Raw genomic sequence first — 17,550 nt, forward strand, 5'->3', positions numbered from 1 at the left:
TAACATGAGTCAGGGCCCTTAGTAAAGGACTGTGTGATTTTAACCGTGATCCTTCTAAGCAAGAACCATATCAACCCTTAAAGTAAAGCAACGTTTGTAGTGCTAAGTGTGTTTAAAATGCATCTAGCTGAAATAGTTTCACAGTAGACTCTAATAATTAGGGCCTAATTGATTTGTGCACCCCAAGGGAGAACCTAAATTGATCTGTACTTCACTTATATTGGTATAATGGGAACAGAATAGGCCTAATTTCTTTAGTGAGGAAGATCATTATTAAGAACCTTGCATCGCTTTCCTTGTTTACACTTTCTCTTTCCCACCGCCATCCCAGCTTGGAGAAGTACAGATGCCTAATGCCGGAATGTGGTAACCTGGCCATCAAATGGGCCTCACAAAGAAAGCCCTTTCAGGTCTTTCAGCGAAACAACTACTGCATCTTATTATAGCGTGAAATTAGAAGTGAAAAGCCCTACAGTTTTTTTTGCTATTTAGTAATGCGGAATATGTCGCCGTGGATGGCAATGGTAGTGCTAGAAAGAGAAGCCAGAAGCCAAAAAGAGAAACCTAGTAGCAGTTCAGACAAAGACAGTCCCTTCTCTCCCTGTTTCTGACTGTTCGGTGGTCTGTAAAACTCAAGTTCTGTAGTAGAAACTGAGCAAAAGTATTTTGTTGCATCTCCTTCAATAAGGTGCACAAATGTGAGTTTGCAATAGAGTGTAAGAAGAGGAATAATCTGATGGCAGTTCAATTCTAATAACTAAAATATAAGTTGGTTGCAGTTTTACAAGTTAAGCAACCACTTTTACAAAAAAACGGAGATTTGATGTTCTGACCATCTAATGCTATAACTAGATGGGGTTTTCAAGAGGCAGAATGAAGTTATCTGAAGCCACCTTGTAACAGCTAGAAATGGAAAACTTGCCAAGTCACTATCCTTCAATAGCTTTAAAGTACCATTTTCATTTCCAAAAAAAAGCTAGATAAATTTGTTTTCTGTGCGTTTTTTGTAGAATGCCAATAATGTTCCCTGAGGACTTAATTAAATGTAGTAAAGTAATTGTAACTTTAAATAACTGAATTATGTGGTAACTGAAGGCTTTTGGAAGTTGGCGGAGTGGGGGGAGAGAGATTATTGTGGTATCTTCTTATGTTTGTTTTGCAGATCATGAAAAATAACCTCAAATGTTTTAAATATACACTTAATAAAAATACTGACTAAAACAGATCTAGGACATAAGCTCTCTCTTGCACGGATCATGTGGAAAGGCATTCTAAGGTTTGTGGTATCACACTGCTGGCTATGTCTTTTGGTTTTGCCTGTTAGCAGAGTAAAGAAATAGATTTCAGAGAAATCTGAATAAAGAAAATAGATTTCAGAGAGGAATGAAACTGAGATAACTGAACAAGAACCTGGTATAACTTAGCTAACCTGTGTGGTGATTAGATTAAGTGTGAAGAGACTTGGGTTCAAATTCCCACTCAGCCTTTATTTATTTATTTATTTCTAACTAAATTTATATAGCTGCCCCCCTAAGACATTATATGATTGGCCCAAGAAACAATCTCCTCCTAAGCTGCCTCACAAGATTGCTGTGAGAATAAACTGGGAGATGAGCACTGTGAATTCTTCCTTGAAGACCTTAGAGACAGGGCCAGCCCGCCCATGAGGCAAGGTGAGGTGATTGTTTCAGGCAGCAGGTTCCACAGGGGCAGCAGACCCTGATGTAGATATTTATTTCCTCCTCTCCCTGATGTAGAATTTCTCCCTCAACTTCTTCCCTGGTTGGGAGCAGGCTCCGTTTTGCAATTCACCTGAGGTGCCAACATATCTTCGGCTGGCCTTACTTTGAGGAAATATGACATGCAAATAAATTATGTGCAAGCAAGAAGAGCCATGGAATTTGTAGAAAGTGTATTATTTATAGGAAGTTGTAGCCCCTCCGATTGTGAAAAATGGCATTTTAAATTATTGTTCCTTAATCAATGCTTGCCTTTTGCTTTGATATGCACCGGGGCATGCCTTCTATGGATATCAACAACTTGACAGGCAATAAAAACAGTAGATAGTGGATTATAACAAATTCAATAAAAGGGTTTCTTTCCAACTAGCTTACCACCAAGACTCTCACTCTGCATCCTTTTTGTGTTTATGTCAATACTTGCACACACATTATATATATATATATATATATATATATGCTTTCGTAGATTTTCACGGGTACAGGAATGCAGGTTTTGGTGTCTTCGGGTGTCTTCCCGTGTAAGAGTCGGGGTGTCTGTGCGACGTTTCGACGAGGTCTCACTCGTCATCTTCAGGCTGGTGCTTTCGGCTTCTTGTTACTGGAACAGAGCAGAGTCTGTTCAGAAGATGACGAGTGAGACCTCGTCGAAACGTCGCACAGACACCCCGACTCTTACACGGGAAGACACCCGAAGACACCAAAACCTGCATATATATATATATATATATATATATATATATATATATATATATATATATATCTAACCCACGAATAAAAACAATGTAAATCTAATCATATGTCTCACCCTTCAAATTTAATGACCATTGCAAATCCAAGGCCTGGCTTTCTTTCAAAAGTGGCATTTCAGTCATCAAATGGTTTCAAGCAGCATTGCCTGTTTTCCCAGTATACAAGACAGTGTTGCCAAGTAAACCTTAGCTGGAACTAATTGACTTAAGGCTCTAGGCTTTGATTGAAAATTTCCCCTTCCCACCAAAGGGTGGTGCTCACTAACCAAAAGTCGCTTAAACACAGTCAGATCAGATTTGCACCCACTAACTGTTATTTCACTTAATTGACTCCCCCCCCTTCCCCATTTACAGCTGTTAGAGTTTGCTATTTCCTTAAAAACATATTCAAAATGGATGCTGGAAAAATCTGGAAAACAGTCTCACAAAGCTCCTACTTTGAGCTTTATCAGAGGCTTCTTAACCACCACATGGCTTTTACAGAGAAAAATGTTAAGGTGATGAGGTTATAATCAGGAAGGATTTTCTTTTCCCTCCAGGAAGGGTTCACAATCATTTGTTAATGTTATTAAGGAACAATTGGAGTTGTAGAGGAACTGGTAATGGGAAAGTATCTCCAAAAGTTTGTATCATGTACTTGTGACTACTACAAGTGTTTTGTATTAGAAGGTGCAAAATATCTAGATGGGAAAACTTATAGCCCTCTATATGTTTTTGGACTACAAATCTGCAACCATTGGCAATGCTGGCCAGTGCTAATGGAGCTGGAGTCCAACAAGATCTGGAGGGCCACAGTTTCTTCACTGCTGATCAAGAAAACTCTGTTCTGATCCTGGAAACAATGTTGAATTTAAGTTGAACCACAGGTAACTTGGGCTTTTGCTGCAAGAATGGGTGAAAGAAAAAGCTGTCTCTGACCCCCTAAGGGTCAAAAGCTGCTGGGAGCTTGCACTTCCTTTTTCATCCTCAGCTGCTAGGTAGCCTGAAAAATTAGAGAAGGAATCTTTGACAGATCAGAAAGGTGAACAGGGACAGTTCAGAGTAGGAATATCAGAAAAGCCCTGCTGGATCAGACCAAAGACCTATCTAGTTCTGTATCCTTTTCTTGCAGCAACCAACCCAATGCCTATGTCATGCCTTCTAGTACTGTGTGACTGGAAAAATTGCTTCCATCTCCTCTCCCATTTCAGTTCAGGACATATGGGCTCTATTGCAAACTGGTAGCCTTGGGTGAAATAAATAGGTTTTTACACATGGAACACTTGCCTCCTATATAAATGGAATATGTGACTGAGGTGGAACTTTTATAGAAGAAAGTACAATTTGATATCATGGGTAGGCAAAGTACTATCATACTATTTCATCTGTTAATACTCTGTAGAAATGATTTTCTCTATCTTCCTCTGATGTCTCTAAGCTCTGTAGAATAATCAAGGGCAATGGAGCTATAATTGGAATCCTTGTTAAGCAAGCATGTTAATGGAACGTGGGCATAAGAAACAGATGCTACTATAGAGGAAGAGTATTGGAAATGTTAATCTAATAATGGTTCAGAATAACTTCGGTTATGTGACAGATGTAACGTAAAGTATTCTGAATGTGCTGCTAGTTCTCTTTAATATGAAAAGAATGTTGACAGCACATTCACAGTGCTGAGCTCCTTTTAGATTACATCTATCTTTAGTCTTTGCTCGGTAGCTATGGAACATGCCTTGTCTTCCTGATAAACTCTGTTCAAAATTTCTTTTATTAATGCTTCCAATAAACAGGCTTGTCCTGTAGGCTGAACAAGTTGAGACATATATATATTCCTGACAGTTTATTTATTAATTTTTCCTTCTTTTTAGTGTCTGGAGCCCTGCAAAGAATCCTGGGACTTGAAGAAAAACCATTGCCAAAGTTTCTGTGAGGTATGCCATTTCTAAAGACCTCTTTTTAAAATTCTGTCCTGTATATTTCATTCACACTATTAAATGAGTTTGTTTGATGACAGCGAACTAACAAATAGGATATGTTCTCTATTTCCAGTAGCTGAACAGGACTACAACTGATCGATGACCATAAGCATTTTGAAATGGTCTTCAGAGTCTTTGAAATAATTGCTGTTGTATCATTCTATAAGTTTCCTATCAAGTTGTTATGTGTCAATTAACTTTTCTTTCTTGGGCTGCTGTCTTATATGTACAATTGCTGTATACATGAGTCATCAGTGTCCTTTTTCCTTTCGTTGCTGCAACAGCAAGATGTCTTCCACATTTGTTTGTTTATTTAAATGCATAAAGTAACCCACCAACTTTTGATTGACCAATTCAAATGTGCACACAGTCATGTGATACAATCATCCATACAGCACATGCGGAATTGTTTGAAAGCAACTGTACCTCAAAATCACTTGCAGGTGTTGAAGTCCTACGTTATGGTTATGTTGGAAGTTGGCTTACTGATATGGAAGCTGTCCACATGCAAGAGGACTTCAGCATGAGTGTACTTTCAAACAAGTGGCTTTTCATGTGCTTTTTGAGGTGGCCTAGGCCTGTGAGGAGGGGTTGTGCAGTGTCAGAAGGATCTAGACTCTAGGAATTGGCTACAATGCACATCTTTCTGCTACTCCTTAGCACAGTTTCATTCAGTGGTAAATGCAAAATACATGTCAGTTATTGATGATACACATGTGTAAATTGTCATCCTTCTTAGCAAAAGCGGTGATTATGTGGGCACAGATCTTTTCCTAAGAGAAATCTCTGAGACATGAACAACTGTGTTTGGCCTATATTAGAGCTATAGTACTATGTGAAAAGACCATCCCAAAATAGGTATGATGGATATGACCTTCTTATCATGTGAGCACTGTACTTGTTCATGGGAAACAAGCTGTAATGTCATAAGCTCACCACCTCTATATTCCTCATAAACTGGTTGCACAAGTCCACTCCCATAACATTGTTTACCTTGAGGCATTATGCCAGGTTCCACTGTGGAACCTAATTATATTCAACATTGTTCACCAGTACTGTAGTTAAATAGCACTAAATATGATTTCAGCATGTCTCTGTTGAACTATATTACATTATTGGGCTGAACACAGCATGAATTTGCAATGGCTTAGTCTCTGTTGTTTTTGCTTCTGTCCCTTGGGTTTAAGGAAATGGCACTGAGCTTTATTTTATACATTTGTGCTCCACTTTTCCCATAGTTCAAGATGGTTAACAAAGCACTACAAAAATGCATATAAAAATAGGGGAATGATAATCTTAAAACTCTTAAAGTAATATATAAAACCAGATCCATAAGACCAACTAAAATTCCAACTAAAATTTGCAAGCTTGATGTTTACAACTTCATCAAGTTTTAGGTTTCTTTGACATACACTGTAAATTGTTTTTAAATTATGGCAACTCATTTTTAACAGGGCCTAATGCACAGCTTTTAGTAGCAACATCCAAGCTACATTGACTTGGTTTCATTTAAACTAAGTGGGATCTTGTGTTCTTTAACTCCCTTTTTATCAGTGTAAACAATAACAGATAGGTTTTTTTTTTTTTAAAAAAAATAGTTATTCCTAGCTGCTTCTTGTGCCTTAGCTTCTGCATGAAAATTATGTAGCCAAAGTGCATAGCAATAGAGGCATCTGCCACATGTGTCTTGATTATCATACTTCAGTAGAAGGGAATTAAAAAGCACTTTGCTTGTGTCTTAGCTTGGGTAAAAAGTGACTGAGGTGCATAACTGTACATTGGCAGGGATAGTGCAGAAGATTCCTTGAGATTGGTGCTTTTGTAAACTACGTTGGTTGGATTCAATCCCAGATATCCAATTGGCTATCGCATATTGTATGTAGATCACCCTGCTGGACATATCTAATGTTTATGTAAAATGTGGATCCTATTTCTGTCCACTGAATGATAAGGAACATCATGCTATATTTCTGGTAAAATCTGAAGCAGAAATGTAGTAGACTTTGGAACTATAAGACAGAAATAAGTTGAGACTTCCGGTTCGGCGCCAGCGCTAATGGCTGCTCTCTCTCCGAGCTCCGGAGAGAGGACGGCTCTGCGAGTTCGGGTCTGACCCGCTTCGGCAAGCGGGGGACCCCTAAAATCACAGGAACGGATCCTGTGAACAAGGAGATTCGGTGGGCACCCGAAGCGCCCCCTCTTTACCGCAGAAAGAGCCTTTTTAAAGGCTCCGGAACGACAACGGGGGAGCGCGGTGCTGAGAATCGCTACCCAGCCCGCAGAGTGAAGCCGCGTCGCCATTAGTGGAGAGCGCCGATTCCCTTCCTGAAAAATCTGGACAAAAAAGACCCGTGAGTAAGACTGAACCTCTATTCGAATTAAAACTACCTGAAATTAGGCTGAAAACGGGAAAGGCAAAAATTAAGGAAGTCTGCCTTCCCCCGACTGCATGATAATTAAAGCAACGAAAGTTACTAAGCTGCATCCGTAAGGGAAAATCGTTTTTAAATGCTTGAATCCGACATTTGGACTTTGACTATCCCCTCCAGCTTGCAGGGCAGAGGGGAGGAAAAAGTGACTTTACAAGCTGCATGACTAATTTAAAGGAAAAGGAAACCTTCTGCAGCCTCCAACCTGGTACGAACTGCTCATAAAACAAAAGGAACACTGAACTGACTTCAGATTCCTGTGAAAGCAACAAAGTGGAAGCTTTACTGTTTATTTGTTACAAAGTTTTGGGACTTTGTGGATACATTATATCAGGGAAGGCTGGGACTCTATTTACTAGGAAAGTGTTGCATTATACTTATAGAAGCCTCCTGATAAATTTGCTTTTTAACACTCTTTATTTCGGTTTGCGGACATTCTGATTTGCTCCCTCTAGAGGGTAAACTAAAAGTTGCTACGCTTTGGGACAGTGGAATTTTCTTAGGAGAAGGCTCTTGTGGGAAACGACCTTGGGATATGAGTGGCCCAGCAGACGAGATAAGCACGAGAGCCAAGACAAGGCAATATCAACAACAGCTGCAGCAACACAAGAAAAGAGGCTCGATCTCAGGAATAACTTCTACAGTGACAACAGGACAAGAAAGAGGCACAGCAGTCTCCATGGATGCAGTATCGCAAGCCCTTCTTAAGATAAATCAATCCCTGGAGAATTTAACAAAGCAAACGGCAGAGAACACTAAGAAATTGACAGAGAACTCACAGAAATTGACAGATTTGACAGCAAGACTTGATTTGAATACAGAATCTATAAATAAGCTTACGCAAGAGAACTCTGCCACACGTCAAATTGCGGAGGAAGCCAGAACTATTGCTGGAGAGACTCAGGAAAAATTAGAACCGATTGCCAGGAAGGTCTATGACCACGATGCAACTCTGGCACTGTGGGAACTACAAAGAAAAGAAAGGAATCTGAAATTACGATCAATTCCAGAGGACGAAGGAGACAACCTCACGGACTTTTTAACGAACGAGTTTGCTGATGCTTGGGAAGACTTAGAGGAAGACGAAATCAAAATCACAACGGCATTCAGACTGGGCAGAAGACAGAATAGAAAGGTACCGAGAGACTGCTTGATCACCTTGAGATCGAAGGAGGAAAGAGACAAAATATTAAGACTGCATTTTGAAAAGGCCTTACAAATTGGGAATTCACCGATACAGATCTTTAAAGATATCCCTAAACATATTCTGGACTTGAGAGCTTCTTATAAGGACCTGGTTTACCTGCTCAAGAAGAACAACATTCGTTTTAGGTGGGAATTTCCACAGGGACTGTCCTTTGACTATAGAGGGAAGAAGGTGAAAATAAAGACGACACAGGATAAAGACAGCTTCCTGCATAAAAATCAAGAAGATCTACAGAAAGGAACTGTAGACCCAATTGCTGAGCAAAGGAGTGTATTAGATATCTTGAACCTCTCATTTGGACAGAACCTTCCACCACCAACAGAGGAGGAACAACAATTGGGAGCAGTGGGAGGAATACCAGAAAAATAACAAGATGGCCCTGCAATTCCTTAGCTGGAATTGTAATGGGATGAACATGCCTTTGAAGAGACGACAAGTATTCCACATTTTGTACAGAGAACAACTGGACGTGATTTGTTTACAGGAAACTCACATAACCAGAGCCCACAGGAGACTGCTTATGAATAAAAAATTGGGACAAGAATTTATCTCGTCAGACAAAGTGAAAAAAAGAGGAGTTGTGATTTATGTAAAAGAGAAGTGGGCCCCAAAAATGATTTTTAAAGATGAAGAAGGAAGATATTTAGCGGTGGAGATTCAAGCACAAGGAGAAAAATTTTTGATAATTGGGATTTATGCACCAAATGAAGGTAAAGCAGAATTCTTCAAAAAACTTCATGAAACCCTGATGGACTATTTGGAATATAATATGATAATTATGGGAGATATGAATGGTGTAGTTTCTACAAACATGGACAAGACACAAAGGCTGATACTCACTAAAGAAGGGAGACTCCCGAAGACTTTTTTTGAAATGACTGAAAATATGGACTTAATAGACATTTGGAGAACAAGGAACCCTCTTGAAAGAGAGGGAACCTTTTTCTCCCAAGCAAAGATGACCTGGACCAGAATCGACCAAATCTGGATTACTAGTGGAATGGCTCCGAGGATTAAGAAGGTAGAAATCTGCCCAAAAACCTGCTCCGACCATAACGCCGTGAAGATGGAAATGAAACTTACAACAACTGGTCAGTTTAGATGGAGAATGAATGACACCCTGTTTCGAGATAGAGAGTTCCACTTGAAGGCCCAAAAAACCTTAAAGGACTATTTTGAAATCAATCTAAGGGGCGATGTGGAAAGAAGAGTGATCTGGGACGCAAGTAAAGCTGTGATGCGAGGGTTTTTGATTCAACAAAACTCAATAAAGAAGAGAAAGCAGAAGGAGAAAAGAGAAATTTTTTTGGAAAAGATAAAAGAAGGAGAGAAAAAATTAAGGTCAAAACCAAAGTCCCAGGAGATTTTGAGGGAGATTAAATTGTATCAAACACAATATATGGAATTGATGAACCAAGAGATAGAGTGGAAAATAAAGCAAATGAGACAAAAGACATTTGAGTCGGCAGATAAATGTGGCAAACTTTTGGCATGGCAACTCAAAAAAAGACAGAAATTAAATACAGTTTCAAGTTTGGAAGTGGATGGAAGGACCATATCTAAACCAAATGAGATAAGAAACTGTTTTGTGAGTTATTTCAAAAAACTTTATTCCCAAGGATTACAAAATGAAGAAGACATAGATAAATTCCTTAATAAACATGGATTACAAAAAATCTCTCCTCAAAGTAGGGTGGATCTAAACCAGAGAATAACAGAACAAGAGATAGAGGGTGCCATTCAGGACATGCAATTGGGCAAATCTCCAGGGCCAGATGGACTGACTTCCAGATATTACAAATCGTTAAAGGAATGGTTGATACAACCGCTAAAGGATGTCTGTAATGAGATCTTAGAGGGGAAAAAGGCACCTGAATCGTGGAAAGAAGCATATATTTCACTCATACCAAAGACAGAGACTGAAAAGACTCAATTGAAGAACTACCGCCCAATCTCGTTACTCAATGTGGATTACAAAATTTTTGCAGACATTTTAGCAAAAAGATTCAAAAGAGTATTGATGGAAAGGATTCATAGAGACCAAGCAGGCTTTCTCCCAAAGAGACACCTCTCAGACAATGTTAGGAATATAATAGACATTCTGGAAAAGTTAGAGGTGAATATAAATACTAGAGCAGTTTTGATATTTGTGGATGCGGAGAAAGCCTTTGACAACATTTCTTGGAGTTTTATGAAAAAGAACCTTCATGGGATGGGGGTAGGACAAGGTTTTGAGAATGGTATAGGTGCAATATATTCCGAACAAAAAGCTAAGTTGATTGTAAACAATGTAATAACTGAGGAACTTAAGATAGAAAAAGGAACACGACAGGGGTGCCCAATTTCCCCATTGCTTTTTATTTCGGTCCTGGAGGTGTTGCTGAATATGATTAGAGAGGACCAGCAAGTTAAAGGTGTACAGGTCGGAGCAAAACATTACAAGTTAAGGGCTTTCGCAGATGACTTAGTTCTGACTTTACAAGAGCCATACACTAGCACGAAAAAGGTGTTGGAGATAATTCAACAATTTGGCCAGGTAGCTGGATTTAAACTGAATAAACAAAAAACTAAAGTCTTAGGGAAAAACCTGACAGATATGGAGAAGAATAAGTTTCAAGAAGAGACGGGTTTGATGGTGGTTAAGAAGGTGAAATACCTAGGGGTTAATTTAACATCTAAAAATTTGAATTTATATAAGGACAATTATGAAAAATGTTGGTTAGAAATTAAAAAAGACTTAGAAATATGGTCAAATTTGAGATTATCAATGTTAGGCCGAATTGCAGTAATTAAGATGAATGTATTGCCTAGAATGTTATTTTTGTTTCAAACTTTGCAGATTATTGACAAGATGGACTGTTTCAAGAGGTGGCAGAAAGATATTGCGAAATTTGTCTGGCAGGGCAAAAAGCCCAGAATAAAATATAAAATACTAACAGATGCAAGAGAAAGAGGGGGATTTGCCCTGCCGGACTTAAAATTGTACTATGAGGCAGCAGCATTCTGCTGGCTGAAAGAGTGGATGCTCCTCGAGAATACAGATATCTTGGACTTAGAAGGTTTCAATAACGCATTCGGTTGGCATGCATATTTATGGTATGACAAAATCAAAGTGCATAGTGCCTTTAAAAATCACATTGTAAGGAAAGCGTTGTTCAATGTTTGGATGAGATATAAAGACCTGTTGGAAAACAAAACCCCTAGATGGTTGTCACCCTTAGAGGCGAAGGCCCATAAGAAAGTTAATATGGAGGTCGGATGGCCAAAGTATTGTGAGATTTTAGAACAGGATGGAGAGAAACTGAAATTAAAGAGCCATGAAAAACTAAAACCCAAAGTACAAGATTGGCTCCACTATTATCAAATAATGGAGGTTTTTAAACAAGACAGGAAAATTGGCTTCCAGGTGGAAAAATCAAAACTTGAGACAGAACTGCTAGAACCCAATATTAAGAATTTGTCAAGAATGTATAACTTGCTGTTGAAATGGAACACACAAGATGAAATAGTTAAATCAGCTATGATTAAGTGGGCACAGGACATTGGTCATAATATTATGTCTGCTGACTGGGAAAGGTTGTGGAACACCGGAATTAAATTTACGGCATGTAGTGCCTTAAAGGAAAATGTGATGAAAATGGTATACAGGTGGTACATGACCCCAGTTAAGCTAGCAAAAATTTACCATTTGCCTGACAATAAATGCTGGAAATGTAAGGAAACTGAAGGTACTTTTTATCATCTTTGGTGGACATGCCCGAAGATTAAGGTCTTCTGGGAGATGATATATAATGAAATGAAAAAGGTATTTAAATATACCTTTCTTAAGAAACCAGAGGCCTTTCTCTTGGGCATTGTCGGCCAATTGGTGCAAAAAAAGGATAGAACATTCTTTATGTACGCAACAACAGCAGCAAGAATATTGATCGCAAAGTATTGGAAGACACAAGATCTACCCACCGTGGAAGAATGGCAGATGAAAGTGATTGACTATATGACATTGGCGGAAATGACGAGCAGAATTCGAGACCAGGGAAAGGAGACTGCGGAAGAAGATTGGAAGAAATTCAAGATTTATCTTAAGGACTATTATAAACTTGATGAAGCTTAGAATGTCGAGATTCTATAGAGAGAAAGGGCTGCAGTAATATAAGATTAGAATAAGAAAGGACTATGATGAATTAGAGTTGGAAAAAACATTTATAAGTTGCTATAAAATTTGGACATGAGGATGCAGAAAGGGGAGGTATGGGGAAGTCCGAGGAAAGAAGTTTATGAAATGACATTATGAAATTATACTTGTTTGTTTGTCTGTTTTCTTTTTTGTGTTTGTCTGTTATAAAAACTTTTGTAAAACTAATAAAAAATATTATAAAAAAAAAAATATAAGACAGAAATAAGTTGCACTAGGTTTTTAATTTAAGAGCAGATGTTTGGATTTATTTTTAAGTACACTTGCACTCACAGGATAAGAGGAATCTTAATTTTTTTCTTTATTGATTCAGATGTCTGGATGTGCACCAGTAGGGAAGGTTTGTTGTGTAGAAAGTGGGCTTCAGATTTTGTAACTTGGAAATTACTTATATGTCTTTAAAAAACAAAATAAAGTATCAACACACCCCTTCTAGAATCAAATCACAAGAATAATGATGAGCTTGACAAGGATGAGCTATAAGTATAATATGAAGTTGTTATGTTTGTGAGATGTTTATTGAGTAAAAGGAGTTGGCTGACTGGGAGAATAAACACTTCCCACTTGTAGTTAGGAACTGCTAATATCCCTGTTTAATTAGTGATTTTGAGTTTGAAACTAAGCTTGAAACTTAAAAGGCTGGAAGTAAAAAGTTGCACATTTAACAGTTCACTGAAAAAATAAGTTGTGAACTAGGGTGAAGAACAGAAGCTTCAAAGGCATATTATGCCTCAAGGGACTAGAAAAGATTTTTAATTAAGTAGCTGAAAATTTGTGATGTTTTATATAGGCACATACCCAGACATGTACACCTGCCCATTTCTGATCACAGACATAAATCACAAAAGCAGGTGCATTTTGTTTCTATTAACCTCTGCCCTTGTCAGCTACAATCACAAATCACAATCTCCTTACCCAGCATTATATTTGAAAGCAACCATTTAGCTATGATCATGGTTCCAAAAGAGAGAATAAGTTAAGCAAGCTTAGAGAGCTCTTCCCCAGGCTCTGTTTTCCATGGATGGTCATTCTAGACTTTCTAGCTCTGCCAGGCACTGTAGCCCATGGCTGCCATAGAAAGGCAACCAGACTGCAGTCTCTGATGATATATGGTGAAATAGTGATTCAATTAATGTAGCTCTTTCTCTCTCTCCATATAATCAAAATGGAGGCATTCTGAGCTATACTGTAAGAACAAATGCTGTACATTTAAGGTTGAGTGATATTTCACTAAAGCACAAAATGTGTTGTGTAAAGTGGGTGTGAGTGTGAATGTAAGAAATGATGGGATAGAATGTGCAAAACAGCAAACACTGAACTAAGGACACATTATGGACAAAGCATCTGTATCACAAACTTGATTGCTGCTTTTTTCACAGGGAAGAGCTGCAGTGGATGAGGGTTGGAACATAGAAATGATTTTTCATCCTTTTCTTACTCATTTCTGGTCCTCCCCCTCTTCAGAGTTTCAAAGACATGTTTGTGACAGGAGCCACAGTGAGTGGGTAGCAGGAAGTGGCTTAGGGGGCAGAGCAGATCAAGGATTAAGCACTTTCTGTTCCTCCTGCTATTTTTCTGCTCCTGAAGCTCCCTTTTCATAGGAAAAGCAGTTGGATTTTTCCTTCTTGTATATGGATGCGACACAAAGATTTGGCCTAAGAAGAATGAAATAAATTTGCATATACTTATTTGCAAATACAGTACTTTGCAATGTAGCCATCAGTTCTGCAGTGATTTGTGGCTATGGAAAGCTTTATATGGAAGACCTGGCAGAGGCAAATGATTTAATTTAGTAAGGGATGATGACACAGCTTCAGAGACATCACCATTCTGTATTTTGCAGCTATTGTTCAGAAGCTATAAATGTATATGAATTATCAAGGCTAGACCTGTAACTGGTAGCAGTTCGTTTGGGGGGGGGGTAGGGCAGTGGTGCTCACCTGACCCTCCCATGCCACTGCTTACCAGAAGATGTAGGGGGATGTTGATGTGGTATATTTGCACTGGTGGTAGTGCCATATTAGCTCCACTGTTGTATTCGCCCCATGCCAACCTTGTTGCTGCCACTCCCCTATGCTTTCTGTCCAGCAGCAGAAATGCAAGCAACAGCAGGTCAGGAGACCTCTGCTGGACAGCTACTGCCTGTAATCTGAATGATCTTTTCAGCAACATCTTGGAAATATTTCAGCAATATTTTGATATTCCTACTGAAGGCTTTGTACAATTTTCTTGTTTTCCCTTTAGCCTCTTTTCCCCAAGAAGAACTACGAATGCTTAACTAGCTGTGAATTCCTCAAATACATCTTGTCGGTCAAGCAAGGAGACTGCCCAGCACCTGAGAAGGCCAGTGGCTTTGCGGCTGCCTGTGTTGAAAGCTGTGAGGCTGACAGCGAATGCTCTGGCGTGAAAAAATGCTGTTCCAATGGATGTGGACATACATGCCAAGTACCAAAAAACTTATACAAAGGTAGAGATTGTTTGTAGGCATTTATTTTGGAGCCCGTGGCAAATAAAAGGAGTCTATTGCATATTGTAGCAGGAGTGCAAAGTGTGTTGGAGAATGGGAAAAGGGGAAGGGGTTGGGGGAAATGAAACAGGGGTTCATAATTCTCCCAGCCCCATAAGTCTGCCTACAGAATACAATTTAGTACATGGAATTTCATACTCCCTGTCCCATCTAAGCACTTCCAGTCCATCAATCCCACCCCCCTTTTTCTCTGTTGCTAGAAGCATGATTAGTCATTGTGTGCAAACTTGGAGGGTTAAATCAGGGACTGACACATAAGTCCAAAGGTGATTTTAAAAAAAGAAGATGAAGAGTGAACATTAGTTTGTGTTAACAAGGGTTAACATTGGTGGGGCCGTTATGACAATCTATTAAAGCTAGCAAGGCTAATTCATGCATGTGGTGGTAGGAGTTGGAGAAAGAGAGTGTGAAAGCAGCTATTCTGGATCATTTGACAGTAGTTAAGGGGTGGATGTGGTTACTTCTGCACCTCCCCAAAAAACAACTGAAGAGTTTTTAAAGTGCTTAGTGGAATAGAAGTTTGATGGCTTCCAATGTTCAGTTGAGCCTTGTTCATATTTTGTCAAAAGGTTTCTTCAGGCTAATGCTGGAATTACCGGTACTTTATACCAGAGGTTTTCAACCTTTCTGAGTCCACAACTTCCTTGACCAACTACATTCTTTCTGTGGCACCCCTGTGGGGATCAGGAGCCCAATTATGTCACCCCTTCCCTGCAGAGCTGGCAGCCTCTCACCCTTTTTCGAACACCCGCCCATGTGGAGTGTTCCCTCAGACTCCTCTCTGCTTTTCTTTCCTTGTGAGTCCTCCGGGCAGCAGCTGCTGCAGCCCCTGGTCTCTGAGATTCTCCCACCCCAAAAAGAGGTGCCTCCCAGAGGCACCATTTGCCTGTGGAGCTTATAGCCAGGGCTGCTGCAATAAACAGCTGTGCAAGCCTTTGGGAGGCAGAGATGCAAAAGGGCATCACAGAAGGGAGGGAAAGAAAGAGGGACATAAGCTAATCTTGCCCGCAGCATCCCTGACCATCATTCAAGGCACCCCAGGGTGCCATGGCACACTGGCTGAAAACTACTGCTTTATACCTTCTAACATTTTAGGTTACAACAGTTGTGTTTTCTTCCTCATAAATACTTTCGAAGTCAGATTTTACATGACTGCACTTCCTGCTTTTAAGTTTATTGCATCAGAAGATTATAGTTCCCATGATTTCTTACAGGAAGTTGTAGCAGACAAACTTTCTTAAGAACAATGTTATGCTCTGAAAAATTGTACTGTAGAAGAAATTTGTATTGTTATAAAAAAATATAATACAGAAATGATACATCGCTATTACTTTAGTTAGGTTAAGATAAAAAATAGAACCCCCCCAAGGAAAATACTTTTTGAAATTTCAGTTGATTAAAGCTGAATGAATTAATTTGGCTTTAAAAGCAGAAAGATATTTCAAATGAATAATTCACTTATTTCACTAGATTTAATGGACATGGGATTAGATCCTCTGTAATAATGAAAAATGATTAACCTTGGTTGACCTTCTTCTCCATTCCCACCTTAGTGACTCTTAGATATATCCTCACAGGAAAGGGATGGCAGAACAGACAGTATTGGTAACACCCAGTTATTGGGTGTGGCATGTTTGAATGCACTCCTACATTTATTTTAAAAATCCTGACTCTAATCAGAGTTGTTGCTTGTAGGTGATTACATGATTAGCTCTTCTGCCAGAAACTGGAACATGCTGGAAGTGTACTGGAAGTTTTTTGGGGTGGGGAGAGGGGCAGAGGTAAGCTGTGCTTGAGAAAAACAATTCATACACTACAGCAAATGCCCTTAATTTAGCGAGAATTGACATACATGGGGGAATGCTGATGATCGGAGATGAATTTTTTTTTTTTTTTTTAAAAATTTTAGCTTTATTATATTCCAACGGTTAAAAGAAGCATATATACATCTTCCATAAAAAACAAAAACAAGAAGTAAAGTAAGCATATACATACCAAATTGAGTTCCTTACAGCTTAAATACGTAAACCTTATACAAATCCATTACACTGTTTAACTTCCCACCACCACGTTGAGAGCCATAACTCAACAATATATTCAGCAGTGTCTTCATCCAATCGTTATTGCTACCTCGCGGTTTTTATATCATACCGACTGAGACTTTAACATTTCCTAAAATCGATTCCATGTATGAGAGAAATTTATTCCAATCGCTTATAAATTTATTATTTCTTTGTTGCCTGATCTTCTGAGTCATCATTGCTATGTCTATGTATTCGATTAATTTATTCTGCCAGTCACTAATCGTTGGAATGTTAGGTGTTTTCCAACTCTGAGCTAACAGTATCCTTGCGGATACTGTTGCGTATTGGAAGAGGATTTGGTCGTCTTTTTTAATTTCTTCTCCCACCATTCCTAAAAGGAATGCCTCGGTCTTTTTAGGGAATGTGTATTTTAGGACCTTTTTTAACTCATCGTAAACCAGCCCCCAAAACCTTTTTACTTCTTCACAGGACCACCACATATGAAAGAAGTCTCCCTCTTTCTTCCTGCACTTCCAACACGTCTTTTCCCCGGTTTTATACAATTTGGCTAATTTTACTGGGGTGATGTACCACCTGTACATCATCTTCGCTATGTTTTCTCGGATTCTGACGCAAGCTGAAAATTTCATGTCTTTAGTCCAGAGTTTTGTCCATCTTTCATATTCTATGGGGTGTCCTAAGTCTATGGCCCATTTAATCATAAC

At 39.0% G+C, this 17,550-nt stretch overlaps 1 protein-coding gene across 1 annotated transcript in view; it reads left to right on the forward strand.

The window, feature by feature from the left end:
- The window catches only part of ANOS1 (anosmin 1), a 99,890-nt gene that overhangs the window by 43,802 nt on the left and 38,538 nt on the right, over positions 1-17,550 (forward strand). The window contains exons 3-4 of the mRNA XM_082220088.1: positions 4,339-4,401; positions 14,519-14,741. Of these exons, the coding sequence (XP_082076214.1) occupies positions 4,339-4,401; positions 14,519-14,741 (286 nt within the window). The remainder of the gene's footprint in view (positions 1-4,338; positions 4,402-14,518; positions 14,742-17,550) is intronic.

This window comes from Podarcis vaucheri (assembly GCF_965113315.1).
Source record: "Podarcis vaucheri genome assembly, chromosome: 4".
NCBI classification, from domain to species: domain Eukaryota; kingdom Metazoa; phylum Chordata; class Lepidosauria; order Squamata; family Lacertidae; genus Podarcis; species Podarcis vaucheri.